The sequence below is a fragment of the Leucopleurus acutus genome, assembly GCF_964270905.1.
Source record: "Leucopleurus acutus genome assembly, chromosome: 1".
In the NCBI taxonomy this organism is placed as follows: domain Eukaryota; kingdom Metazoa; phylum Chordata; class Mammalia; order Artiodactyla; family Delphinidae; genus Leucopleurus; species Leucopleurus acutus.
The window spans coordinates 142,835,906-142,863,132 of record NC_139142.1 but is presented as its reverse complement, the minus strand read 5'-3'; the positions used below and the strand labels follow the sequence as shown (position 1 = coordinate 142,863,132).

General features: G+C 51.6%; 1 protein-coding gene across 2 annotated transcripts; it reads right to left on the bottom strand.

Moving 5' to 3' along the window:
• Positions 1-673: 673 nt before the first annotated feature.
• PPCDC (phosphopantothenoylcysteine decarboxylase) lies at positions 674-24,502 on the bottom strand. Of its 2 annotated transcripts, XM_082846221.1 has the most exons (6): positions 24,487-24,502; positions 19,191-19,399; positions 6,553-6,648; positions 5,550-5,678; positions 1,744-1,912; positions 674-1,353 (listed from the first exon to the last, which is right to left on the bottom strand). In XM_082846221.1, the coding sequence occupies exons 2-6, from the start codon at positions 19,374-19,376 to the stop codon at positions 1,268-1,270; spliced, it is 666 nt and encodes a 221-aa protein (XP_082702347.1). In that variant the 5' UTR covers positions 19,377-19,399; positions 24,487-24,502; the 3' UTR covers positions 674-1,267. The 2 variants fall into 2 exon arrangements, with proteins under 2 accessions (XP_082702347.1, XP_082702348.1); XM_082846222.1 differs by lacking the exons at positions 6,553-6,648; positions 19,191-19,399; positions 24,487-24,502 and adding an exon at positions 6,700-6,808.
• Positions 24,503-27,227: the final 2,725 nt, after the last annotated feature.

Below are 27,227 nucleotides of genomic sequence, written 5' to 3'. Positions count from 1 at the left end.
CCACTCACCCCGGCCTGGAAGGCAAGAGGGCAGGAAGGCAGCCCCAACCTCAGCTCTAAACAGTCAAACAAGCCCCAATCCACAGCAGCCATCAAACAGCAGTAGGTCAAAGGCAGGGTAGCGGAGAGTTTCTGGGGCAGAACATGTGTCTCTCTGGCGTCTACTTCCCCCATCCATGTGTGCCACTGTTGGGGCAGGGGGAGGTACAGACACCGAGGTCCCCATCTCAGGCACAGAAAAGCTGATGAGGACGACACCAGGAAGCAAGGGGTCTGGGTTCCACGTCAGGTTCCAACCCTGCTGGCTGTGTGCCTGTCACTTGTATAAAGTGCATGTCAGCTTAGGGTCGGGGATTTTATTTTTCCCAAAATGAGACAGTCTATTTCAGTAAACGTTAGAAAAGCTCACTGGTATGAATACATATCTAGCTTTAACTTCCATTTTATTTGACATTTACTATGTGAGAGGTAGTAGGGTAGGCATTTTGCATACATTATCTCGTTTAATCCTCTCAACAACTCCACGAGGAAAGTGAGGGTCAGGAAGGCTGAGCCCTGAGCCCTAGTCCCACTGCTAGTATGTGGCAGAGCTGGATTTGAACTAGGGACTGTCTGGCTTCTGAACCCTTTGCCCTTACCTGCCATATGATATAGGAACTAAGGACAGTCAGTCAGTTGCCAGCCTAGACCCTTCCCCGGCCCCGGATCTCTAAGACCACAGAGAGGCTCTAAAGGAAGGACAGAGTCTCCCAGAGAGTCACTTTTCTTTATTCTCAGTACCCCCAATCTCACAGCACGGTCTGTGGGAAATCTCAGGGCCTGGCCACCTCGCAGTCTTCCTTGCACCCCACCAAGAAGCTGAAGCTCCAAAGGTCTGGGGATCTCCAGCTGTGGCTCTTTCTAAAAGCAGTTCCTGGGCACAACGTTGGATGAAGGTTTCTCGGTCATTCCCAAGTCCCCTTCCCAGAGCACAGGAACAATACAGCAGCTTGCTCCCCTGGCTTGCTGTGCCCATCCCAGGAAAAGGTGGGGAGGAACTCCAGAAAGCAGGTGTCTCTTGGTTGAAAGAAGTTGGGACCTGGGCCTTTGGTCTAGTTTAACCTGGGGCAGGTCACGCTCCTGGGGAGGCTCCCGAGCAGGCCCAGGCCAGACCACTACTCAGCAAATGCGGAAGTCTTCACCATATTTTGCCATAGTCCACCTTCTTCACCAACTTGGCCTGAAAACACCTGAGTTCAGAGGGACATGCGTGACAGAAATCCCCGGGTTCAATTCTGCTGGAAGCCACCGTGCTGGGAGAGGACTTCTTTCACTTTGTCCACAATGGTGCCCACCTCAGCCATGGCCCCCAGACCTAGGGAGCAGAGTTCGGCTATGACCCTGCAGACTGAAGCAGGGGACCATCCCCCACCCACCCTCACCCACTGCTCCCCGAGTGTCCCACCCAGAGCCCAGTGCCTGAGAAGGCCAGGACCAGGCCTGAGCCAGACCCAGCAAGTCCCTTCTGAGACGCCCCCAGGACAGGCCCCAGGAATAGTTACAGCAGCCATCTTGAACTGTATGGGCTGCATGCCAGGGAGGATACCAGGCAGTTTACCTAACAACTCTGAGAGACAGGAATTACCATTTCCATTTCCCAGATGAGAAAGCTGAGCTGGAGGTCACAACAGGCTGGGATCTGAAGCTGAGCCCTGCCGCGGCCCCAGGCTGTGGGAATGAGCTGTGAGCCTGGCCAGACACCCACCTTGGTCTCCACAGACCAGCTTCTTGGCCACACAGGGGATCTCAACATAGCCGAAGGCCTTGAGCTGGCCCACCTGCTGCTCGGTGATGGGGTGCTCCCACATGGCGGTGTTCATCGCCGGGCAGAAGAGCAGGGGCTTGCTGCGGTCCCAGGCCCGGATGACACAGGTCTGTGAAGAAGGTAGGGGGTGCCTGCTGCTCTGCCTGCCACCCCTCCCCGGCCTTCCCGAATCCTATCCTCTGCTTCTGGGCCACAGCCAGCTGAGGACTTGGGATGACTGGGAGCCACTGTCTGAAGGGAGCTGTCTCATACTTTGAGGGTGGGGCTGTGTCTCCTGGTCCCTCTCACCTCCCCATAGGCTCTGTCACAGGGCCCTACACACAGGAGGTGCTCTACCAATGCTAGCAATGGCCTAGCCACCTCCAAGCAGACCTCCCTTGCTGTGCAGAAAGGGCTCCCTCTGCCCAAGCCTCTGTCTTCCTCACAGTCAGCCACACCTCACAGACTGAAGCAACCCTGGGAAGCAGGGGGCAGGCCTGCGGTTCCCACAAAGCTAAGGACCAGACTGCCCAGCAGGTGGGCTCACCTATCCTGACACCAGCTCTACTTGAGGCCAACTAAAGCTTGGCCATGAAAACAACATCTTCCACATGACAAAACCCTCTCCCACGTGTTATCTCATGAACCCTCACTGAGACCCTGTAAAGAAGTTGCTGTCCCATTTCACGGAGGGGAAGCTGTACTTCCCAGAGGTGAGCCATTACCCAAGGACACACCAGACGATGATCCAGGGCAAGGCTTTGCACACCGCCCATGCCATCCTCCACTGCATCGTGCAACCTCACTACCTCCTGATGTCCAGGCCATCCCACCAAGTCACATATCAGAGCAGCTATGAAAGGGACAGACCAGCTCACAGAGTCTTTAGCACTGTGAACTTTGCAATCACGTGGACCTGGGTTCAAATCTTGCTGTGCTATTTGCTGTTACTAGCCATGAGAACTCGAACAAGTTCTTTCATGCCGGGAGTATCAGCTTCCTCTCTGCAAAAGCCCTCTCACTGGGTGGTCTTGAGGGCAGAGGGTGAGAATACTTATAAAGCTCTTTGCACAAGACCTGGCACAAAGTACAGGCTCCAGAAATAGGAGCTCCTGTTATTATTACAGGCATAGGCTCCCTGGGCCAGGGGCTGCCTCTGAGAGAAATAAGCTCTGGGGCCCGCAGGAGTGTGCTCCCCTGGGCTCTGACTGTTTCAGGCGCCTCCGCCTAGGCTGTGGGCCCCTCAGGGAGACAGCGGCTGGCACACCCCTTCCCTGAAGTGGAGCCTGTCTGCAAAAAGAGGGGGAGTCCAGAGAACAATGCCACGAACAGGCCAGGGAAAATGCCTGCCCTCCTCAGTGCCCCTGCCCTCTCCTGGGGACAGGAAGGAAGTTGGTCAGCACACAGCCTCAGGATCTGGGGGCTTGCGTCATCCCAGACACAGCGTTTGTTTCCCACCGAGTCCTCACAATGAGGCAACCTGGCTATGAGTGGACAGTTTCAGTCCACACTTCCTCTTGGCCCTGTGCCACCTGCTGCTTCTGCAGAAGTCATGAGCATACCTAGAAGAGTCCCTTGACTGCGTGTGGGGCAGGTGTTGGCCGGGCTGGGGTTCTCAATGACCTCAAAGGGAAGCACAGCAACCAGAGCAGAAACTCAACATCTCCATGCCCCACACCTCTCTAGCTTTTCCCACCTCATCTCAAAACTCAGTGCTTCCTGGACAAACCACAGCTCCTCCAAACCTTCCAGCACAAGAGGGCCGGAAGGAGGCATCAGTTCCCACGGTCACTTCTGTTTGGCCCATGTTGTGTGCAGCACCTCAGGCTCTGCCCCTGGGAATCCGCTTGGGTGGAGAGAAGGCTTGGATCCGGGTCAGGAGACCAGCTGCCAGCTATACTGGTGACCCAGGGAAGTCACCTCCTCTTTCTGGATCTGCTTGGTTATTTAGCACAAAAAAGGGCTAGAGCCTGAGTGGGCCAGAGGGCAGGCAGAGATGCACATCACCCAGGCCAAGGGCCCTGAGACTGGGAACACAGGTTCATACCTAGCGCACTGCTCTAATGGCACCCCAAGTTCTGGACACTGGAAAGGGAGACGATCTGAAGGAGGGAGGAAGCAGGGCAAGCTTCTTTTGGGGAATATAAGGACAAAACATCTTTTGAGAGAGCACAGAGCCACAGACCATGATGACAGCAGTGTAAGATTTGCAGTTCTTTGCAATACTTGCACCTTCAAGGGAAACCTTTGAGGCAAAGGGCCTCAGGGCTGGTCCTGGGAACATATTCCACTGCTCAGCCAACTCAGTAGGAGGGAACCCCAAAGATTTCAGGGAGTGGTGGCAGCATTGAAGAAAAGAGGGAAGCAGAGCTTTCAGGGGTAAGGAAGGAGGCCTCAGAGAATCGGCCCGGGCCAGGGCTTAGCTCCTAGAGGTCGGCGTGCTTTGTCACATCAGCTGGCTACTGACCGACTAGTGGGAAGCCTGGAGATCTGGTGAGATGGTGCTGGTTACACACAATGCTGACGCACTTAGATGAAAGTGGCCAGGAGCCTGACCTGCTCCGCCGTCCTGTCAGCCAGGCACTAGCCCCACCAGGAAGCCTTCTTGATAACACTGCTCCTAGGCCTGCCCTCCTCTGCACTCCCCCACCCCTGCACCTGCCACACAATCTGTGTGCTGCTCTTCTTCTGATCACCTGTGCTCTATTTCAAATGATGCTTAAATCACTAGCAGCTTCTTCGAGAAGTACCTTAAGCACCAATCAACAAGCATATGAGGAGACTAGCCTCCTATCTAACCCCCAAAACCTTGACCCAGCTTCGTTAGTCACTTCATTTACTTTGGCTGTTAGCCAAAGTAAAATGACTGATTGCCTCATACATACAATAAGCATTTCCTGAATGCCTACTACATGCCCAGTACTGTGCAAGGTGGTGACGCCATTGTCAAAGGACTGACTGTACCACACACCAGAGCATACTCTAAAAACCCTCTCCTTCCAGACTGTCAGCTCCCTGTGTCCTCTGTGTCCCTCCACACAGGGCCTGACACATGGCAAGTTAAAGCTCAATGGATGAGGGAAGAGGGATGATAAGGGAGAGGGAGGGGGACCACACCCAGTCTTCCCAGGATGATCATGTAAACAAAGGCTCTTTAAGGACAACAGCTCCCTGGAGGTCCCCCAGGCCTAAGACAATCCCCACTCTGTACAGCTGGACTTCTCTTCCTCTCCTCCACCTTGGGCCTCTCGTCCTTTCTCCTTTCTTCCCCTTTAAGCTTTCCATAATATACAGGAAAACCACATCTCAGCTTTGTGGCTAAAGCTACAGGAGAGATAAGTGTGCCTGAGAGATCCATGCGGAAGTAAACGCTCTTATCCCGATTACCCATGTGGATATCCAGGTCCTGGTGGGAAGGCAGAGCTAAGGTGGGCAGGCAACGGGGCTGGGCAGGGAGACCAGCAGAAGAGCATGTTGAGGGCAGCCCATGAACTATGGACAAAGAAAGAGCAGCTGAGCATCGGGGGGCAGGTGAGAGGTGGACACCCTCAGAGGGCACCCGCAAGTCGAGTCAACCCATCAGAACCAGGCCTTCTACCCACTTGCTGGAGCACAGGTGAGGCCAGGTGGAGGGTTGTCCAGGGGACTGTATTCCGAGCAAACAGGCCCACCATAAAGGGATTCCAAGGTGAGAACAGAAGCAGTCTGCAGCTCAGCAAACTGGGAGTGAGGCCCAGGGAGGGAGGAGGGCCCAGGGAGTCACTCACAAGCAAGTTGTCACAGATGCCACTGGCCACCTTTCCCAGCGTGTTGGCATCGAGAGGAGATACCAGCATGAGGTCTGCCCACCTCCGCAGGTCAATGTGGAGAACTGGGTCGGATCGGCACTTCCACATCTGGCAGAGGGAAGGAAGTGGGGTCACCGGGCCGGCCATTCTCTCAGTGTGGAGGGAGGTGGGGTGAGGGCCAACACAGACCAGGTACACTAAGTCAGGAACCCAAGGGAGACCACCTGAGAGACCCCTGCCCAAGTTCACTGCCACCCCTCTTGCAGCTAAGCTGGTGAACATTGGCTATGGAGCCAACAGCCTGAGAGAAACCAGCCCTGAGGAAACAAATGCCCCTTGTCTCTCTGAGCTATTCCCTTTATGGTTTGGTTTTCAAGAGAACTGACATCTGGCAGGGAACTCCTGGCCTGTCTGCTTGAGGCGGATGCTTGGGTTGTCCAAGCCAGTGGAAAGGCTCTGGGCGGTGAGAAATGGAGGGGGCGGGGTGGGGAAGACGGGCCAGCCAGAAATGTTCTAGGCTGAGAATGTTTAAAAATGCCTGGCAGGGCACCCCTGTGAGGCCCACACTCGATGTCTAGTGAATCGGCCAGTGCCCGCCCCTCTGCAGGAGAGCAAAAGCAGAGCCCGGCAGCCGTGGGAAGTGAGGCACTCTCCACAGCCCCGACGCTGGGAGCCGCGTGGACAAGGGTGGTGGGAACAGAGCTCCTCTGTGGTTTCATCAGCCCAGATAAATACAAGGACACTCAACCTCAGGCACAGGGCCAAAGCTGAGGTCTGCCTGAGGTGGGAGGAGACTGTGGGCCTCCTGCAGGCCAGAGCTAGACAGATGTTTTCCTCATTGCCTCTGCCCAGAGAGCCCTGACCACTGACTTGAGCCTGGCCTGTCTGCTCCGGCCACCAGAACCATTGGCTGCAGGGAGGATGGTCCTGTCCTATTGGTACAAACACGATGGAACTCAGCCCTGGGGCCCCCAGCACTGACCTCCCATTCATCAGCGTCGCTGTAGAGGGTGACAGGAACATCCTGGGGACTGTAGAAATGTTTGGCTCTCTCAGTTGTGACCACTGCTACTTCCAGCTGTCACCAAGAAAAAGTGGAGTGGGGGTGGAGAAGGAAAGAGAAACTTACCAGAGCCACCGGCCTGGAGGCCACACGGGGCCAGGCCAGCAAGAGCTTTCCTCACAGCCTGGCTGTGCAGAGGACTTCTCCCTCCGAGGCAGCGAGCCCCATGTTTGCATAGCTACTTCCGCTGTCACCCGAAGGTCAGGCCTCACCAGGTGCAGCCGTTTCACTTCCCTATCTGAGGCGCTGCCGAGGAATGAGTCACCAACTGCCCAGCGTATATAAAGCTGCAGGCTCCTGCCGCTCAGGCAGAGACAGACAGGAAGGGAAATTAGGGCAAGAAGGCCACGCAGGCCATGGCAGGCAGGAGGGGCCACCCCAAGGAGGCTCACAGGTCCTGAGCTCTGGGCCACACCACAGATCTGCCCTCTGCAGGCAAGGCACTGGGGAGCTGGGGTCCTGCATGTGGTGTCTGCAGCCATGGCCCAGAGAGAAAGCAGGCAGAGTCCCTTGCCGTACTTCTAGGAACAAGGCTTCGTGGGCTCTGGCTGCAGACAGGCTCCAGGAAAAGCAAATCTGTGTGCCCTACACTCATGGGGCAAGAGTGATATTTACCTTCACACTACTCATTTAGCAGATAAATTAATAACGCAAACAAGAGGGATGGTTAAGGTGCTTAACAGACAGAAATAGCACATGATAGGGTGAACAGCACTAGACCAGTTCCCATTACTTGTAAAACGAGATGTCAGACTAACAAGCATGCAGATTAAAGGGGCCCAGAAGAGGTCGCTGGGAGGGGAGGGGTGTAGGAAATCACATCTTTGGGGGACATTTATCCAGGAGGGAAAAAAGTCAAGGGTGACAAGGACAGAATCATCAACTAACCAGAGCAAGGGTCATGGGTAGCAGTGTCTGGGCTAGATGTGCTCTTTGGCCTGCACGGGGTTACAAACTTTTTTTTTTTTGCTGTGCCAGGCAACATGTGGTACCTTAGTTCCCCGATCAGGGATCGAACCTGCGCCCCCTGCAGTGGAAGCACGGAGTCTTAGCCACTGGACCACAAGGCAAGCCCCGGGTTATAAACATTTTTAAGCCAAAATATACAAATTGGGAGATTTCACACAGAAAATCCAATTTCCTGGCTCCTTTTAAAAAACTGAGTGGGACTTCCCTGGTGGCACAGTGGTTGGGAATCTGCCTGCCAATGCAGGGAACACGGGTTCAAGCCCTGGTCCAGGAAGATCCCACATGCCGCAGAGCAACTAAGCCTATGAGACACAACTACTGAGCCTGTGCTCTAGAGCCCGTGAGCCACAACTACTGAGCCTAAGAGCCACAACTACTGAAGCCGGCGCACCTAGAGCCCATGCTCCGCAACAGGAGAAGCTACCGCAATGAGAAGCCTGCTCGCCGCAACCAGAGAAGGCCCACGCGCAGCAACGAAGACCCAACTCAACCAAAAATAAGTAAAATAAATAAATTTATAAAAAAAACAAAACAAAACTGAGTGCTCTGGCACTGCTGGGCCCACATTCCTGCTTGAGAATGACTTGGTGGGACTTGGTGGGGCTGCCTCTTTGGATGGGCCGTGGCCATGCCATTTCAACCTAGTCCCTGCCCCTCCCTATAATCTCACCAAGGCTCCCTCTCCTCATTTGTTTCCTGCCTTTTGTGGGTTGTCAGACACTGTTCTGCACAGTACCTAGGAATAAAGCTGGAACCAGGGAGTAGAAATCTCAGAGAGGCAGACTGCAGAAGAACTTCAAAAGGTCTGGTGCTCCCAGCTCTGCTGAAGAGCTCTCAGATTTGTCCATTCTCCCACTCACTCCCTCTTGGAACCTACCATCCCCCAAACTTGCACAAAACCCGAGGGACCTCTTTAATGGTCACTTAAACCAAACTCCTGCTGAGCCGGGGAGTCCCTTCTAGGATAGCCCTGAATGAGCCTGGTCCAGTTCTGAACAAGATGGCAAATGAACAGGGCTGCTGTCCCTCCATGGAACCCAGCCCTGAAGATGTCACAGGACCAGCACAGGGAGAGCAGTGAAAGGCAGGATGGTGCTGAGACTCTTAAGACACAAGACAGTAATGACGTAAGGTGTGGGGCATAGTAAGTTAGAACTAACCACAAGAAGAAGAATATATAACTTTCGAACCAGCAGAAGAAAATTCAATCTACACAATAAAGGATAGGGAAAGGAAAAAAAAAAGCAGAGAGAACACATGATAAGCAGAAAGCATTAAATAAGATGGAAGAAGTCCTAATAGAATAGCAATTATAGTAATTATATAATTGGCTAAACTCCCTGATCAAAATTCAGACCCTCATACTGGATGTTTTAAAATCCATCAATCACATCAAAATGTGTCTGAAAAGACACATTTAAGACAAAAAGATATATAAAGCTTAAATAAAAGAATAAACTTTCAGTTAAATAAAGTGGATTAAACTCTACTCCCTCTCAAAAGCCCACTGAAATAAAAGTAAAGGGATTTTTTTAAAGGTATGAATCACCAGAACAAAGAGAAGAGGACAAAAACATAAACAAAAACCCAGCAGTTAAGATATATCAACACATAAGATATGGAAGTGGAAGGAAGCATTAACAGATCAGATTAGATCAGACAGGATCAGATTTTTTTTTTTTTAATCAACATTCCGGGAACAAAAAGGAACTCTTGGAAATTAAAATTATAAATAGTCAAATAAAAAATTCAATATAAGTTTAGAAGAAATTTTCCAAAAAGTAGAAGAGAAAGATAAAGAGATGGATAATACTATTAAAAAAGATGAGGTGGTCCAATGGTTAAGACTCCACGATTCCACTGAAGGGGGCAAGGGTTTGATCCCTGGTTGGGGAACTAAGATCCCACATGCCGCATGGCACAGCCCAAAAAAAAAAAGATGAGATCAGAAGACCAACTCAAGAGGTCCAAAATCTGACTAATAATGAGTTCCTGAAAGGGAAAACAGAAAAATAGAGGGGTGAAAATTACAAAAGAAATAAAATGAAATTTCCCCAAACTGAAGAACTCAGAGGTAGGAGCCATCTCTTCTGCCTACAGAGCTCTGAGAAGGTGGCAACCTGTTAGGCTCAGGGAACCTGAAGTCTCATGTCCCTGGCATCCACTGAGTGTAAATCAATGGAGCCTGAGCCCACATCAGCTCTCCTGGAAGCCACATCCTCCTACTGAAGTATATGGGGTTTGCAATCAGCAAAACCTCACAAGTTCTTTTCACCCATGTTGCTACTAAACCACAAGCCCCAAACTGTACTTGCGTTGTTACTTTCCCAGATGTAGCCCCTCACATTTCCCTGGTGAATTCCACCTTTCCAGAGTTGGCCCAGTGTTTGCTCAGTCTATGTAAAGAGCTCCAAAAATTTCAATCCTGTTCCTCCTGGCCTGTTCTCAGCCAGTACCACCATCAGTAGCCCCAAGACACAAATCCAAATGATGAAAAGGACAAGGTCAAGAGCAGAGCCCTTCACCAAGGTTCACAGGTTGGGGGGCTGGGGTGGGAAAGAATCAAGAATGAACCCTTTCCAAGTAGGATCTTTCCCTGATTATAAACATGCTGATAACATTACCAGGTGGTCCAGGGGGATGTCCTAAGATTCCATCAAAGCCCTCACCAAATCCAAAAATACTCTAATATCCAAAATAAAATAAAATAAAATTGATATGGCTTTTCCCCAGTGAGCCCAATCAAACTCCAGTAACAACCATTTTCTAAGTGCTTTTCTAAGGGCTCACAAGCTTTTTCTAATTTGTGGAGCCTACCTCTTCCGCCTTTTTGATAAATGGACATTAGTCATCTCCAGCCTCTAGCCCCTCTGCTGTTTCCCACACATCCTGTAGGTCACCAACCACAACCTCAGCACCCCAGGACAGAACTTGCCAAGTTCAGGAGATGAATCACCCAACTTGGGTTCAAGTCTCTTCTGCCACCATTGGTCCTTTTTCAAACTCAAAAGAAAAATATGGAAGCCAAGTGGACTCAAGAGTCCCTGCCATTTCTTTCTGTCCCCCCACTAATGTTATACCATTGGCCTCCAGGACCAGGCATTGTTCCATTGCTCTTTTTCTAAATATAGGTAAGAGCCCTCTTGGTCGTTCTGAGTTTCACTGCAGGCTTCAGCTCACTCTGGTGACCTCTGGACCATATTCTACCTTTATCTTTGGTTACATGTCCTCCTTTCCCTTTAACTGCTTTCCAGTCTCCTTCAACAGACGGCTTCCCAGGTAGCCATATCAGTTTCTGGTCACTGCCTTCTTTTCCTTAAGAGGACTACTTTCTTTCATTTCTAAGAGCTTCCTGACCATCCTGAACAATTTGCCACTTAAGATCACCCCAGTTCATCCTCTCTCTATTCTGAAATTTGGAAAGCTGCTTCCTGAAGATCGAGTTCCCCTACTCTCCCTAACTCCCAAACGGCCTGCCAGTTCTCAAAGTGAGGATTGTGCCTAGGGCCAGCCTTCAGAAACATTCCCAGTTTGGTGATGGCCCTGTTCAGGGGCTCCCTCCTCCCTCTCAGCTCTACCTTTTCCTTCCCTCTGCATGCCCCTCACAGTCTCCCCCTGGCTCCTGGGGAATTCCAACCAGGGGTCCAAGTAGGCCTCCCACCCTGGTCCATAGCTGCAGCTTGAGATCTTCCCCTTAAGATCTTCCCCTGGTCTCTCAATCTATCCGTCTCTGGCTACCCTCCCAGGTTACACTGTCATTGTTAGGGAGCTTCTTGGGGTCAATGTCTTTCCTAAAGAGTGATGTGAAGAGTATGTAATAAGCCCATCCTTCCCAATGTCCCTCCCTTGACCCCTATCAAGCAGCCACCTCTCCTTGGCAGTGACCCTGACCCCGGTGTTGTCTGGCAGGCCCAGGCCAGTTTTTCTGGTTTTAGAAGTATGTCACTTGATCTGATTCTTCAGTCCTGTGGGCTTTGTTCTTTCATTTTCATTCACTCTGTAAAAAGGTCCTGGGAGCCAAGAGCTAGGCCCTGGGTTGGCACACATTAAAAAAAAGAAGGCATGTTGTGTTACCTTCTGAGATACTAAATAACTTGGACTAGTCACTCATTCACCCTGACCTTTCCCTCAGCAAATGCTAAGGAGTCTTGGCAGAGCAGAAAACTCCTGAGGACAGGAACCCTCCTTGGCTTTCTCTTACACCCTCCTGGGTCATCGTAGAAGCGGGGCTGGACATTAAAACAATCTCTCACACACATCAGAGTTCCTGAAAGGCAGCTCTGTGCTTGGCCCCCTGGCGAGACCCTGGCCAACAGTTTTTATGTCTTAATATTTTTAACCTGAACTTCTGTGTGATGTGACCAAGGCTTGGCCAGACCCTATTACATAAGCTGCCTGCATTTTGCTTAGCATTTATAGAGATTTCTTCCTGAAACCAGTTGGCAAGTCTGGTGTTCCTTTCTCTGTTGAAAATACATCAGCAATCCCATCTGGGGCTCCTGGGGAGTCAGGGAGGGGAAATGGAAAACAGAATTTGGGGCAATACTTCCATTTTTACTTTTAGGCCCCTGGTCTGGCCCAGGCTGCTTCTGGGGCAGATATCAAAGGGATCTGTGGAGAAGCACTTTCACAGCCACAGGATGAGATAAATCCCATGGCTTGAATGTCCACCTCCAACCTCATCTCTGGCCTCTATCCATTACAACCATGAGCCAGTAGCACCCTCTCCTCAAGTATGACAACCAAATGACATTGTCCAGTGTTCCCTAGGAGGCAAAACTGCCCCAGTTGAGAACCACTACTCTACTGAATCATCCAATAGAACTCTCTGCAGTGAAGGAAACACATCACACCTGTGCTGTCCAGTATGGCAGCCTCTAGCCACATGTTGCTATTGAGCACTTGAGGTGTGGTTGGTGTGACAAAGGAACTGAACTTTTGGTTTTATTTAATTTTAATAATTTAAATTTAAATTTGAATGTGGCTAGTGGCTCCCGTGTTAGATAGCACAGCTCTGGCATATACAAGGAAAGAAGAGCCCCAGCTGGAACCCCCAGTTCAGTGGCTAGAAAAGAGCAGGTGTTTCTAGTAGGGCATGTGATGATGGCTCCACAGGAGACTGATGAGGACTCTAAAGAGGAAACACCGGCTATGACTTAACCCGGCACAAGGCAAGGAACCCAGAGTTTTAGTGGCTTAGTCCTCTGGGCTGATACACACAGCAGAAGACCCCGACATTGGGCCTCCCAGTGTTGACACTGGTAGTGCCTGGGGCCTGGGGGCCAGCCAAGAAGTTGGCATGACTCTGAGCATGGGTGTGGTGGGCATACTCTAGAAAAAAGGACTCTGGGTGCCGTCAGCACATGGGGTTGGGGTGGGGGGAAGCTGTGGAGGAGGTGGCCTCATTAACAAATCCCTGAGGGAGTTCCGGTTGGCTGAGTGGGTGTCCCAATGGCTCACAATGATGTCTCCACTTGACAAACATTTACTGAGCCTACTACACACATGGGAGCCAGAGCTGGTAAGGGCTCAGTGTGTCTAACAAGTGGGTGGGGTATACATGACCCCTGACTATAAAGCAAGACAGACCAGGCAGGAGTCCACAACTGCCTGGGGCTTCTCAGCCTCATGGCCGTGTTTAGGTGGAGTAGAGAATGCCCATAATCTGAGCTCAAGTCCACTTGCTGATGGTAGTCAGGAAACTGGCCTTGAGCCCCAGTTCCGCCAGCCCACTGGCTGGGGGAATCTCTGGCAAATTCTTCCTCTCTGGCCTGGTTTCTCCTCCGGAGCCATGAGCCATCTGGACCACAGGGCCTCCAGGGGCCCCTCCAGCTCGCTGCACCTCCCAGCCCTATTGTGACCCTTGTCCTTTCCCAGCAGGCTCTGCCGTTCTGTCCTCTGCCTCCAAACCGGCCTCCTGGGGGAGCTGGTATTCTAGTCGCATGGCCCATCCTGCCATTCAAGCAGGGCATAGCTGCTAATCCCTCCCCAACTAGAGAAATTTCTAAAGAACGAAACTAGAGAAGCAGACTGCAGAGGCTCTCCATAGGGACGCTATTCTGGAGTAGCAGGGAAGGACCCTGGGTGCAAGAGCCCTTGGCCCAGGGCTGGCTGCCTCCAACCAGTGGCCTGCAGAGGTCACTCCCTGAGGGAGCAAGCCAGGGAAGGATGGGGCTAGCCAAGCCAGCGCAGGTCCAGAAAAATGCCTCAGAGTGCTACTGCTGAGTAGATTAGTTTCCACAGCAGGAACCCAGAGCAGGCAGGTGGCCCCTGCCTGGAAAGAAAGAAAAACCTCAAATCAGGACATGTTTCTCCTGCTCTCCTTTCCTCAATGAGATTAAAAAAAAAAAAAAGCATAAAATTACAAAGAACATTCCATGATATCCCTACTAAAAGCCCCACTGACTTTAAAAAATAAAATAAAATAAAATAAGGGGACCTCCCTGGTGGCGCAAGAATCCACCTGCCAGTGAAGGGGACATGGTCAGGGAAGATCCCACATGCCACAGAGCAACTAGGCCTGTGTGCCACAACTACTGAAGCCCATGCGCCTAGAGCCCGTGCTCCACAACAAGAGAAGCCACTGCAGTGAGAAGCCTACACACCGCAACGAAGAGTAGCCCCCGCTCGCCACAACTAGAGAAAGCCCATGCACAGCAAAGAAGACCCAACGCAGCCAAAAATAAATAAATAAATTTATTTAAAAATAAATAAAAAATTAAAAAATGAAACAAAATAAGTACACAGAGAGGTTAGAAAATCAAAATTGAACAGAATGACACAAAATACAAATCTCCCTTCCTGCCCCCATCTCTCCACAAGGGTAACCACCTCCAGGGGGAGGACCACAGGCAGTAACTTTGATACGTGAACACACAAAAGGAATCATACTATATGCCAGCAGTTGGCAAACCTTTTCTATAAAGGGCCAGATACTATTTTAGGCTTTGTCACAACTACTCTACTCTATAGTAGCAAGACTGTAGCCATAGGCAATACTTAAATGAATGGGTATGGATGTGTTCCAATAAAATGTTACAGACACTGAAACCTGAATTTTATATAATTTTATACGGCACAAAATAATCTTTTGATTTTTTTCAACCATTTAAAAATGTAAATAGTTTACATATGTATGGTTCATAGGCCATACAAAAACAGACAACAAGAATTTGGCCTGTGGGCCACACTTTACTAACTTCAGCACCTTGCTCATTGCACTTATATCTTGAGGACTGTCCCATATCAGCACACAAGATCCACCCATTCTTCTGAACTGCTGCCTCCGAATCCATCAAGAGGCTGAACCACAACTGCACCACAGCTCTATTGTTGGATATTTTGTTTGTTTCAGTTTTCTTTTGAAATTATAAACAGTGCTAAAATGAACATGCTTGTACATTTGGTGAACTTTTGTACCCTATAGCGGCAGTCCCCAACCTTTTTTGGCACCAGGGACTGGTTTCATGGAAGACAATTTTTCCACGGGGCGGGGGGGCGGGGGGATGGCTCAGGCAGTAATTCGAGCGATGGGGAGAGGCAGGCAGATGAAGCTCTGCTCAGTCCCCCGCCGCTCACCTCCTGCTGTGCGGCCCGGTTCCTAACAGGCCTCAGACCAGTATCGGTCCATGGCCCCGGAGTTGGGGACTCCTGCCCTATAGGGTTCAATCCTATGGGTGAAGCAAGGGCTGTGACCATTTTTGCTTTCTCTAGATATTGCCACAACAGTCCTCCGGAAAAGCAGAATTTACTTCATTCTGCATACGAGCAGGGCCCTCTTCCTGCACCCTTAACAGTCCTGAATGTCCTCACAGGCATTCTGGAAACAGCCTTTTCTAAGGCCAAGGCCTGCCAACTCCCTGGGTGGGAGATTTTTTCCACTTTTAGAAATCCTCTTCTGGCTCTCAGTCCTGCTGACACCTACCCAGCAAAAGCTAGAGAGGTGTTCTGTTTTCTCCTCCATAGTGAGGAGGGTACCAACCAAAGGGCAGAAACTGACTAAGCTAACCGCTCAGACGTAAGTGCCACTCAATTACATGACGATCACAGAACTGCAAAACAGCCACAGCTCCTACACCCTAGGACCTTCTCTCAGGCTGCCTTTGGTCCTAGTGCTTTTTGTCCTCACATCTAGAATCTTCTACCACTAATGCCAGAAGAGGCCTTGGAGATGCATCATTTGGGTACCTGGCCCCCACTTTATTGCAGGGATAAGAAAACTGAGGCCATAAAAAAGACCTGACTTGCCCAGAGTCCCAGCATGAGAAATCCTCTATGTGCAACGCCTCTTTTGAGGGAGGGCTGGCCCCCACTGTCCAGCTCCTCCCACCTCACACAAAGCCTCCAAGGCTTCTTTGCTGGTGGCCGCTCTCTCCAGCTGCTGGTGACTGAGGCAGAAAACCAAATCTACCCCTCCCCATCACTCCCCCATAGTCTCCTTGGTCTGGCTCCAGGTCAATGGTCCTCCTGGGAAGCCTCAACACACTGGTGGATCAGGAGTAATCCTGAGCCAGGTCTGTAGAATCACCCAGCTCCCTGCCGCCCATATCCCAGCTGCTCGTTTGCTAGTCAAAATCTAGGGATCCCTAAAGGAGCTCAGCAAAGCCTCAAGCATGTGAATCCATGACTTAGGCAAAGAGCTGAGAAGGACTGCTCCAAGGGACAAAGACTACTCTTGGAGGTGACCCAGAGGGGGGCACTGGGGAGATCAGTACCATCAGGGAGTGTGGGGAAGAGCCAGGGGAAAGGCCACCCCCCCCGGGGCCAACACAAGGCAAGCAGGGATTCCCCCTTTGGTTACCAACACCTCACAAGGACTCCACTGAGCAAATCCAGGCTCTCTGGAGAGCTGTCTACCCACAGGATGAGAGGGATGCGGGCCCCTCCACATAAGCGGATGGACAGTGGCTCCACGGCTCTTCCCACATGGGCCGTCTACCAACCCCAACACCCCACACCACGTGTGGCTGCCCCAAAGGACACGACAACAAGGGAAAAGGAGAGGGGGACGGACAGGAAACAAACAGTGTTAAGCACTTCCGTGTGCCAGGAGCTGTGCCTAGTTGTGGGCACAAGATGGCAGTTTCATCTGTGTCCCCCTCCCCCAGCCTTGCAAACATTCCCGAGGGGATGGGTGGCAGCCATCATCTTTATTTTAAAATGAGAAAGGCAGGCTCCTAGAGGCTAAGTCAGGCAGTCCTCTCTCCTTGTCACTGCCCTTCTGGCTGCCTGACCTTCAGCTTCAACTCCAGCCAGAGACGGACAGCCAAGTCCCATTCCACATGTGGCCTGTCCCCCACAGAGGCTGGACTAAAAGGCCTAGGGTAGGCTGGAGAGCCTCCCTGCTTCAGGCAACCCTTTCCTCACACCCGCATAAATGCTGGCTGTGTGGGATGGCAGGAAGCGGTGGAGCTGCCATTTCCCTCTGCTCTGAGGCTGCTCATCTGTTTCCTGGGATAGGACTCCCTGCCCCCACTTACCCCAAGTCCGGAAATTCACTTGCTCTGGGGCTATGGGAAAAGGGAACTGCATGGCTCCCTCCCTTCCCAGAGGGCGGTGGCAGAGGCTGTTGCTGCAGCAACGCTTCCAGGCCTCCCGCCCTCAAGGCTCTAGCCGGCCAGCTCCTACCAACGGTTCTGGGCACACGAGGCGGGGGCAGGCCGAAGGGGTTACTGCCCCAAAGCACCAGTGCCCAGCCTCAGAGCAGCCACAACACTCTCCTCCCTTCCCTCTTCTGGCCTGACTGGCATCCCTGGCTGCCTGGAGGGTGGGGTAAGGGGGTGACTTTCTGGGTATAAGTTTGTGGAAAGTTGGAAAAAAAAAAGCAGCTTTCCCGCCCTTGCCTGTGACTCCCCACACAGTCATCTGCAAGTGAGCACTGCTCCCTGCTGGACACTTAGGGTACACCCGCCTGCGCCGCCCTGAGTTAGGTGCTATGTTTGTATCAAGCAAGGAAAAAAGCACAGCCTGGGCCTCAACGGCTTAACACTCCACAAAACTAGTGTCTGACAACACAGGCAGTGTCAAAGATAACCTATGGTTCCACAGCTTGGTCAAGATTCTCTTCTTAACCAAACTTTAGTCAGGCTCCTTGGAGCCACTTTTTCAACTAGGCCCGTCTTTGGGTTTCGTCCTCCAGAACAAGATTCCTGCTAAGTTGGTTTAGCCAGAATCCCCTACGCTCGATATGTGATCAACCTGGATATCTCATCAGGCTCCTCATCCCCCAACAGCCCCCAGATCACCCTGGGCTGCCTTCAGCAAGAATCCGGTCAGGACAGTTTTGCTAAAATCTCCCTTACCCCTGATGTTTCCTCTTAGTAATTTTCCATCCACTCACACACACACACACGCACGCACGCGCACACACACACACACACACACACACACTGCTCCTTGGCTACAAATCTCCACTTTTCCTTGCTGTATTCAGAATTAAACCTAGTTCTATACTGACATCTATTTTCCCCTATTGCAATAGTTTTTCTGAATAAAACCTGTTTTTACCACTTTACTTCTAGCTTTTCTTTAATACATCAAATGAGTTTTAAAAGGAAGGGAGCAGGGACTTCCCTGGTGGTCCAGTGGTTAAGACTTCGCCTTCCAGTGCAGGGGGTGCAGGTTCGATCCCTGGTCGGGGAGCTAAGATCCCACATGCCTCGCAGCCAAAAAACAATAAAACAATAACCAAAAAAAAAAAAAAAAGGAAGGGAGCAAAACCACATGGGCTGAGGCAGGCCAGGAAGGCTTTTACATGAAGTGTTTGTGGAGAATTTGAAAAGGCAGGGAAAAGTAGGCAGGGCGGCACAGCCTGGAAGGGGCTGGGCCAAAGCAAAGGCCATCAGGGTGGAGCGTGGGATAGCTGGAGAGTGGCAGACCAGTGAAGGGCCTAGGTTACCAGACGAAGAAGTGGGGTTATCACCAGCTGGCTTTCACATTTTTTAAAGCCTTGAACTTTTCCCGCAAAAGAATATGCCCCAGAACCCCTACATATAAAACTGATCAAAGTTGAGGTGATCTGACCAAAGGCAGGGGGCTAAGCCCCCCACCTCCAACACACTGTGGTGGCCCCTGGGCATCTCTGAACACCTGAAGGAGCAGAGTTTGAAACCAGAGCTGCGGGCAGCGGGGAGCCCCTAAGGTTCCAGTGCATTTGGACTGACAGGACACCCATGGTGTCTAACAAGGAGGGAGGACAGAGCCACAATGTCCAGGATGGGGTGAAAGCAGAAGCAGGGAGCACAAGGCAGCCAGGGGGCGCTGAGAACTTGCCGCACTTCTCCAGCCAGCTCTTCTCTCATGCTAGGACTTCAGGGAATTCAAAGCAAATGTTTGGGAACCCAACACCTCCGTTCACCACAGCGTTCCCTTCGCAGTCTCCCCTCACTCTCTGTCTACTACCTAATCTAGCTCCTGGTTATACTGTCACACTGGTCTCTGTCTCCACGTCCCCCACATACCAATGCACACAGAGGACTTCCACAAACACCATGATTAAGAAAAAGAAAACCCTGTGCACTGCACAAAAACAGGCTGGCCCCAGAGCATCAGCCCTCCAATGCCCGAGGCTGCCTAGTAAGCATACTCACGCCAGGAATGTCCAAAAGCCTTGACACCAGAAGAGGCAACTTCAGGGCTGCAACACTCCCAGTGACACCGACAAGAACACGGAACGGTCTCTTCACCAAGGGTGCAGCAGCTGAACACGTGGCCCTCGGTTCCATGTGCGGTCTGGTGGCTTCGAGTCCTGGGAGCCTGCCAGAACTGGGCTCCATAAAGCTCTGCCAGGATTTAGGATCTAAAAGCAGAACAGGGGGTGCCTGCTTCATTCATACATTCAACCAAAATGTATTGAGCACCCTGTATTAGACCCTGGGCCAGATGCTAGGGTTCCTGAGGGGTCAACAGTCCCAGCTTCTGGGAGCACACAGTGTGATAAGAAGGTCAGACACGCTCATCCCACGTGGGTCAGTCACAATGTAATGCGGCCAGTGTCATGAGGCTGTGCTGCCTGGGAGTTACTGTCTGAGTAAGTCAGAGACCAAAAAGTAACATTCAGGTTGAGTCCTGCAGGATGAGGAAGTTTTTCAGAGAAGCAAGAAAATAACTTTGCAAGAAGGAGCAATCTTGCAGAGGTGAAGAGGCCTGAAGGAGGGTGGCAGGTCTGGGGAACAGAAAGCAGCTTAGCAGTGAGGCTAAAGCGTGATGGAAGTGGGGGGCAGTGGGGCGGGCAGGAGGTAAGGCTGTAAAATCAGGTCAAGGACTAAGTGTCAAGAGCAGTGAGGGCTATGGTGCGTTTTCACTTTAGAAAGACGGTGCTGGTGAGAAGTGTGGAGGGGGCCTTGGTGGTGAAGAGACTGGAGGGGGCAGACAAAGGAGCCACTGCAGTGGGCTAGGCTGGCTGAAGAGAGTGGCAGGGCAGGGTAGGTTCCAGGGATGCCTGTGGGGTAGAACCCTATGCAACAAAGGGGTTTGGGTGCTCCAGGGAGCTGAGAGATTTGCCCCTCTGTCCCTCCCTGTGGATCAGGCACCACCCTACAAATCCAAGGCCGAGAAGAGACAAGCATAAAAAGGATAAAGGCCACCCCATGAGACTAGCTGCTTGGTTTCTTCCCCTGGCCCTCAGATGTTGCTAGAAGTGAGTGTTCATAATATGGCTGATGAACACATCAAAACCTACATTCTGGCAGACTGGGCCAGCAAAACATACTCCATCAGCAACAATTATCAAGGACCAACTACATCTAGCACTGGCAAAGAAATTGTGCAAGAGACAGCCGCTGCCTTTAGGGGATCTGTGCATGAATTGAGAAGACAAGAGTCACACCTGAAATCACTTGAGATGGGTCCTTCTCTGGGATGCACCTTTTTGGCGATCACTGATTCAATCTGTACATCGGTTTCCTTGCCTTTCCCTCTCCACTTTCCCATGACCACCAACACCCCCAGCAAGCTCCCTGAATGTGCGACCTGGTCTAAACACCAACTGCCAGACAGGTATCGGGCCTGTAGTAGGTCCTGAACATCTGCCGAATGGGTAATAAACTGTACCCTCTGAAGTAGAGTGGGGCAGAGAACAGAAGCCTGGGCTATGAATCAGGAGCCCTGGGCCCTGGCCATGGCTGTGCTCCTGACCTGGTATGTGACCTTGGCTCAGGGTCATTCCCTCCCTGGACATGTCTCTTCATCTGAAAAATGCAAAGATAGGACCAGGTGATCTCTGAAGCTCCTTCCATCAGAAAACTTCTGAGTCAATGCATGAAAGACAGAGGTAAGGGACTCTCTACAAGGGGGTCCTGGGAGATGTACTCAAAAAGGGTAGAATCAACAAGGGGAAAGGAGACCAAAGCAGACCCCGAGGAGGAAGTCCAGTGAGTCACCCAATGGCTATCTATGTGGCTGCACACCCATAAGGGCTCCCTCTTCACTCCACAGGCCCCTTGGCTCCTTAGGGCCTCTTTGCCCATTTTTTGCCTTCAAGACTCAAGCACATAACCACATGAGCTGAGGATCATGTTTGGGTCTATTATTCCACTTCTACCTGGAAGGGTCTCCGAGGGGCCCAGACCCTTCTCAACAGGCGTTAAGCACAGGCCAGTTACCTAGAACAGAACTTCCCCCAAAGTTCCATTTGCCAGCGATCTCAACCTCTATGTCAGGGCCTCAGCCAGGGCCATGCTTGCCCAGAGCAGAACTGAGTCTACTCTAGGGCCTCGAGAGCCCTGTTAACAACTGACAAGGTCTAGAGGGCCTATCAGCCAGCTTCCCAGAACTAATCAGTGTGCGAGTGAGCACCCACAGTAGGTGATAGAGGCACATTCTGCACTCTCCAGGGAAACCCGCCTGCCAAATCCCAAACCTGGACCCTGTCCTACCCCAGCCAACGGGTGCAAGGACATGGAGATTCCTGCAAAACCAGAAGCTGAATTTAAAACCTCCTCCAGGGAACTCCCCAGTGGTCCAGTGGTTAGGACTTGGCCCTCTCACTGCCGAGCGCCCAGGTTCAACCCCTGGTCAGGGAACTAAGATCCCACAAGCTGCGCGATGCAACAACAAAAAAAAAAACCCAAAAATTTAAAAATTAAAAAAAATAAAATAAAACCTCCTCCACATCAAATTGATATCATTCCTAGGGAATAGGTTACTGAAAGCAATCAGTTAAACTTGGGGCAGGAATCCATGCTGGTGACTTCAGCTGCTTCCCCACAGCAGGTGGTACAGCCCAAGATTTACTACTTAGCCTGCTGAGCGATCTTTGTTAAGGACCAAAGCCTACCTATCTTTCTAGAAGGCGGGTGTGGGGGGGATATGTACTTGAGGATCAGAAAGTGGAAAATTTAACCAACATCTGAAAGCAAGGTCAAATCAGTTCAATCTGACAGTCCCATGTAGGGTGACAGCTGGCAGGAGTTCTTTTTTTTTTTAACATGTATTTATTTTTAATTCTTTTTTTTTTTTTTTTTTTTTTGCGTTACGCGGGCCTCTCACTGTTGTGGCCTCTCCCGCTGTGGAGCACAGGCTCTGGACGCGCAGGCTCAGCGGCCATGGCTCACGGGCCCAGCCACTCCACGGCATGTGGGATCTTCCTGGACCGGGGCACGAACCTGCGTCCCCTGCATCAGCAGGCGGACTCTCAACCACTGTGCCACCAGGGAAGCCCTTTAATTCTTTTTTTTTTTTTTGGCCATGCAACGTGGCATACGGGACCTTAGTTCTCTGACCAGGGACAGAACCTGGGCCCACTGCTTTGGGAGCACAGAGTCTTAGCCACTGGACCACCAGGGAAGTCCCTTTTTAAAAAAATATTTATTTATTTGGTTGCACTGGGTCTTAGTTGCAGCAGGCGGGCTCCTTAATTGCAGCACGGGGGCTCCTTAGTTGTGGCAAGTGAACTCTTAGTTGTGGCATGCATGTGGGATCTAGTTCCCTGACCAAGGATTGAACCCAGGCCTCCTGCATTGGGAGCACGGAGCCATATCCACTGCACCTCCAGGGAAGTCCCAGCAGTTCTTTATGTTTACTCTCAAAAATAGATCAAATCCCAAACCAGTAAGTCTATTACTCTACCCAGTCCCTGTTAGAACCATCTATTTGCACAGCCAAGGTAGCTGTAGACAGCACCTCATTTTCCTGAGCTCTGCTCTACTCATAGGAACTCTTGAGCAGCAGAAAGAGTTGGCAGGCAGAGAGGTTTTGGGCTGAAGGCTGTGATTACTGAGCCTCAAGCTCCCAGGGCACTAGCCATGCAGGTGGCCACATGCATACAGTCACAGCCAGAAAAATGACAGTTTCTCTGTCCTTTAGAAAGACAAGGCCAGACAGAGTAAAAAGCCTCAGCTGTGGCAGACTTGTGATGTGTAAGTCTCCTTCTCTGATGAGTTTAGTTAGGACAGAGTTAAGTAAAAGTTTCAGGAATACTTGCCAGTCACAATATGGGCAGGTGTGCAGCCAGGGCAGGACCAGGGCTAAAAAAAAAGCCAGATGGGGTATAAGCCCAGCACAGCACAGGAATGATGAGGAACTGGGGCCTAGGAAAAAGCAGAACCAAATTTGGGTGGGTGGGCAGGGATCCAGGATCCATTAAGAGCTTGAATCCTTGAGGCTGACATCAAAGTTCCTATTACTGGCCCCAAGAGTCTGCTCTGGCCTCATCTCCCACCAGCCAATACAACTCTGCCCCAGTAATAATGAAACACCTATAGTTCCCCATAGCGGTACTCTTCCCCCAAACCCAGTCATTAAAAGGAGTCACGTGGCCACAGGGGCACTTTAAACCCCTTCCTCCAAGGAAAGGCAAGGAACTCTTCAGGGAGAGCTCAAGGTCTTGACATTCTGCTAAGACTGCTCTTCTCTCAGGACGTCTCTGGCGGGCCAGTGGTTAAGACGCCGAGCTTCGAATGCAAGGGGCTCAGGTTTGATCCCTGGCTGGGGAGCTAAGTTCCCATGTGCTGCCAGTGCGGCCAAGAAAATTAAAAACAAACAAACAAAAAGACTGCTTTTCTCTCAAACCAGAAGCAGGCATGCTTCCAGAGTCTGCTACTCCTGGAATCCCATTAGGCACCCCTCCTCAAGGCCACATGTTGGGGATATATAGATATATATTACATACACACGCAGTGACTACTAGTGAGGGAGTGACTGAGAACTGCCACCTCTCAGTCACTTGGAGAGATGTGGAAAACTCCTGCCCCAAGATACCCACCACTTCCCCAGCTTGGGAATCTCCCCTGCCTATTACCTGGCACAGGACTCCAACACTTCAAAGTACAGCATGAAGTTTTTCTCTGACAAAATTTGGCCTCACTTTCATTTTTAATGCCATTCGGCACTTTTAGGTGGAGCCAGGGGACAACTGCAATATCCCAGGGCTTTCCTTTTTCTATTTTACCAACTTGTAAAATACAGTTTGTACTTTGGGCCATCCCCATTCCTTTCCGGAGGCAGGCTCATGGATTTTGTTTTTGTTTCTTTAAGGCAAAAGGTTAAGTGTGGGTAACCGATAGGACCAACTTTCAAACTAGATTAAATGGTACTAGTTAATTGCAGAGCAGCACAAAGCCGGGATGGGAGCGTGTATATATATATATAAATGCCCCACTTCAGGATGGAGACGGGAAGGGGTCCATAGCGCTCCGGCCCCACAGGTTCCACAAGCCCTACACACACACACACAGCCGCAGACCCGCAGCAAAGCTTCTCGGGCACCGATAGGAGGGAGAGAACACACACACACACACACACACACACACACACACACACACACACACACACACAGTGAGGTCACACACAGAGCCACAGACCCAAAATCGCGAATGAAGCTTTTCCAGCCTCCCTCCGGCCCCACCGCGTGAAACCAGCCTCCAGAGGGCCCCCCAGACTCCTCACCCGCGTCAGGCGCGTCTCGGAGCAGCCCCCAAAATATCGCGATACCTCGGTCGCCCCTCCCACAGATTCTGACTGGCACGCAACGCTACTACAGTCGCTGGCAGCCTCCGCGACTGCGCAGACTTCTGGGAGTTGCAGTCCACTTCTCAGCCTTCTGGGAACTGTAGTCCATTCCGGGGAGTCCTGTCGGGAACACCAGCTTCCAAGTTCTTGGTATTTCCTGTGCTCATCTGGGCCTGGCCCAGATTGTCTGACCTACTTACCCCCGCCCCAGCCCCATCGTACACTGCTCATCACTGCAGCACTTAATACTTAACATTTACTGAGCCTCTTGTATGTTTTAAGTGCACAGGATACAGAGCTAAATCAGACTCTTCCCTGCTCTTGAGACAAAGAGGGACACAAAAAATTACAGAATAAGGTCCATGAGGAAGGAGAGGGTCCTAAGTAACAATCAGAGGCAGAGAAGCCCTCTCAGAGAAGGAGCCACTCAAGGTGAATCTTGAAGGATGACCAGGAGCTTAAATAAAAAGTACCAGAACGGCCCTCCAAGTGGAGGACACAGCATTGGCAAAGGGAAAGCAGCAGAGGAAGGCACGTTGGATACACCTCCCTGCCTCCTTCATTCTCCAGCATCCACAGGCCCCTGGGTCCTCAATCAGCTGCCAGTCTCCTTCAATGAGAGCTGAGGTGGGGCCCTCTGTGCTCTACCCCTGCCCCTGCCTACAGTGACCATCTGAACCAAACCACCTCTCACCCACTGATCCAACCTTCTACTTCTTCCTCAGGGAACTCAGAACTCCTCCTCCTAACAGGCAGAAGGCCTCTGTGGCAATTTCGAGGCTGCCTCAGAGAAAGAACCACACAGAGGTGTGTGACTTTTGGCCTCTGGGAATGACAGACCCACTCAAACCACCCTATCCCCATTGCCTACAGCCCATGGTGAGGCTCCACACAGGCCCACATGAAGACACATGACACAGCAGGACACAGAGGGCCAAATGTTCCCCTTTATTATGGTTCATTCAGTTACCACTGACAGACACATTGGCTCAGGCAGGTCAACTGCCAGTTGGAGAATGGTCTGTGTCTCCCAGAAACAAGGAGGGGCAGGGGGCACCAGCAGAATGCAAAAGCAGGTGACTGGCTGGCCAAAGACCTGAGGATTTCCAGACTGACCTGGGCCTTCTTCCACCCGACCCTCAAGCCAGACCATCTAGCAGAGATGTATCTGTGCCCAGCCCCCACTTCTCATACTGGCTCCCTCCCCAGGAAAGTGCATAGTTGCCTGGAGATGCAGCATCCCAGGGCCTGAACAAGCTGGGCCACACACAGGTAGCAGGTCTTCCTAAGGGCAGAGCCAGGGCATGGCCATACAGGTCTGAGCCAGGAAAGAGAAAGGGCAGGTAGGACAGGAAATCGACTGGAGGTGGCATCCAACAGGTCAAGGATGCTGGGCTGGCAGCAGGCCTCCTGGAGTTACCAGAGAGACAAAGAGAAAGGGAGCCAGAGGTCTGGGAGGGGAGAAAGGAAACGGGAGGAAGAACCTAGACCTAGGGTCTCTTTTCAGGTACTAGGGCCTGTGACAACTGCTTTCTGCAGAGAAAGTGGTGGAGGAGACAGCCAATCACATTCTGGCCCAAGCCTAAGGGACCATTAGGAAGATAACTTCCCAGAGGCCCTAGCTCCCCTTATAGGAAAATGAAGTACCTGGCGCTCAAAGCTCAGGACGGCACCTGGAAATCCAGGTGTTGGGTTCTAAGCTGGAGCCGCCCAGAGTGGCCAGGCGGGGTTTGGTTCTTCAAGCTAAATAGCCCAGGTGGGAGGTGGGGGCAGTGAGTGAGAAATGGGCAGCTGCTCCTTGGGTGAGAACCCACTCCCCTCCGAGAGAGCCAGGGCCTCTACGAACAACATTCTCACAATGTCTGGCACACAACGGGCCTGCAGTCACTGGCCTGGAAAGGAAAGGGGTTGCTGACAGGGTGAGGAAGGGCCAAGAATCAAGTCTAGTAGGCAGAGGGAAGCAAGTAATCTTGATTTGAAACAAAACAAGAGCCAGAGAATCGCCCCTCCCACCCGACCTAAACTGAAATCACATTCCAGCCATTGTGCTTCCACATAGGATTGGGCCTGTGCTTCTTCCTGGGCCTTGAGTTCAAGTGCCCAGAACTGCCCTATGACCAAGAGTGAGCTGGGGTGGGGGGGATGCATGATCCCCTCTCACCGGGCCCTGCCTGCCTTCTCCTCTGATCTTCCCTCCAGAACCAGCCCTCTGAGCCTATCCCTTCTATCAGACCCAAACAGAACAGCTATCGCTCCCAGGAATCACGTGGTCATTCAGAGACACCTAGCACCTGCCCAGTGGGCTTGGGCAAACCAAACGACACCCAGGGACCAGTAGTTATTTACATACCCTCTGCTCCAGCTGCACCTTTACACCTGAAAATTGCCTGGACACTACCTAGCTCTTCAGGGAAGGCAGTGGAATCTGCCCTTATGGATGGCAGATGCCACCTAGAACACAGTAGGGGTAGGGTAGGAGAATCAGGCCACAGCCGGGACACAGGCAGACGGGGCTCAACGGGGCTCTGGGAAGAGAAGGAGGGGAAGGCAAGGCAGGGAAGAGAGGAGCCTGCCTTGCATTTCCATCCCCTGGATTCAGGTACCCAGGTGGGCTCCGCATCTCCGGCTGTGGGCCCTCCCACATCAGGGCTAAGGCTCAGCTCCCCTGTCTGCTTCCT

Excerpts from the sequence above, each read along its gene's own strand:
- PPCDC (XM_082846221.1), bottom strand. The coding sequence starts at position 19,376 with ATGGAGCCCAGTTCTGGCAGGCTCCCAGGACTCGAAGCCACCAGACCG. Across the intron at positions 1,913-5,549 it reads GCATCTGTGACAACTTGCTT|ACCTGTGTCATCCGGGCCTG; the intron begins GTGAGTGACTCC and ends CCTTCTTCACAG. Across the intron at positions 1,354-1,743 it reads GCTGGTCTGTGGAGACCAAG|GTCTGGGGGCCATGGCTGAG; the intron begins GTGGGTGTCTGG and ends TCTGCTCCCTAG.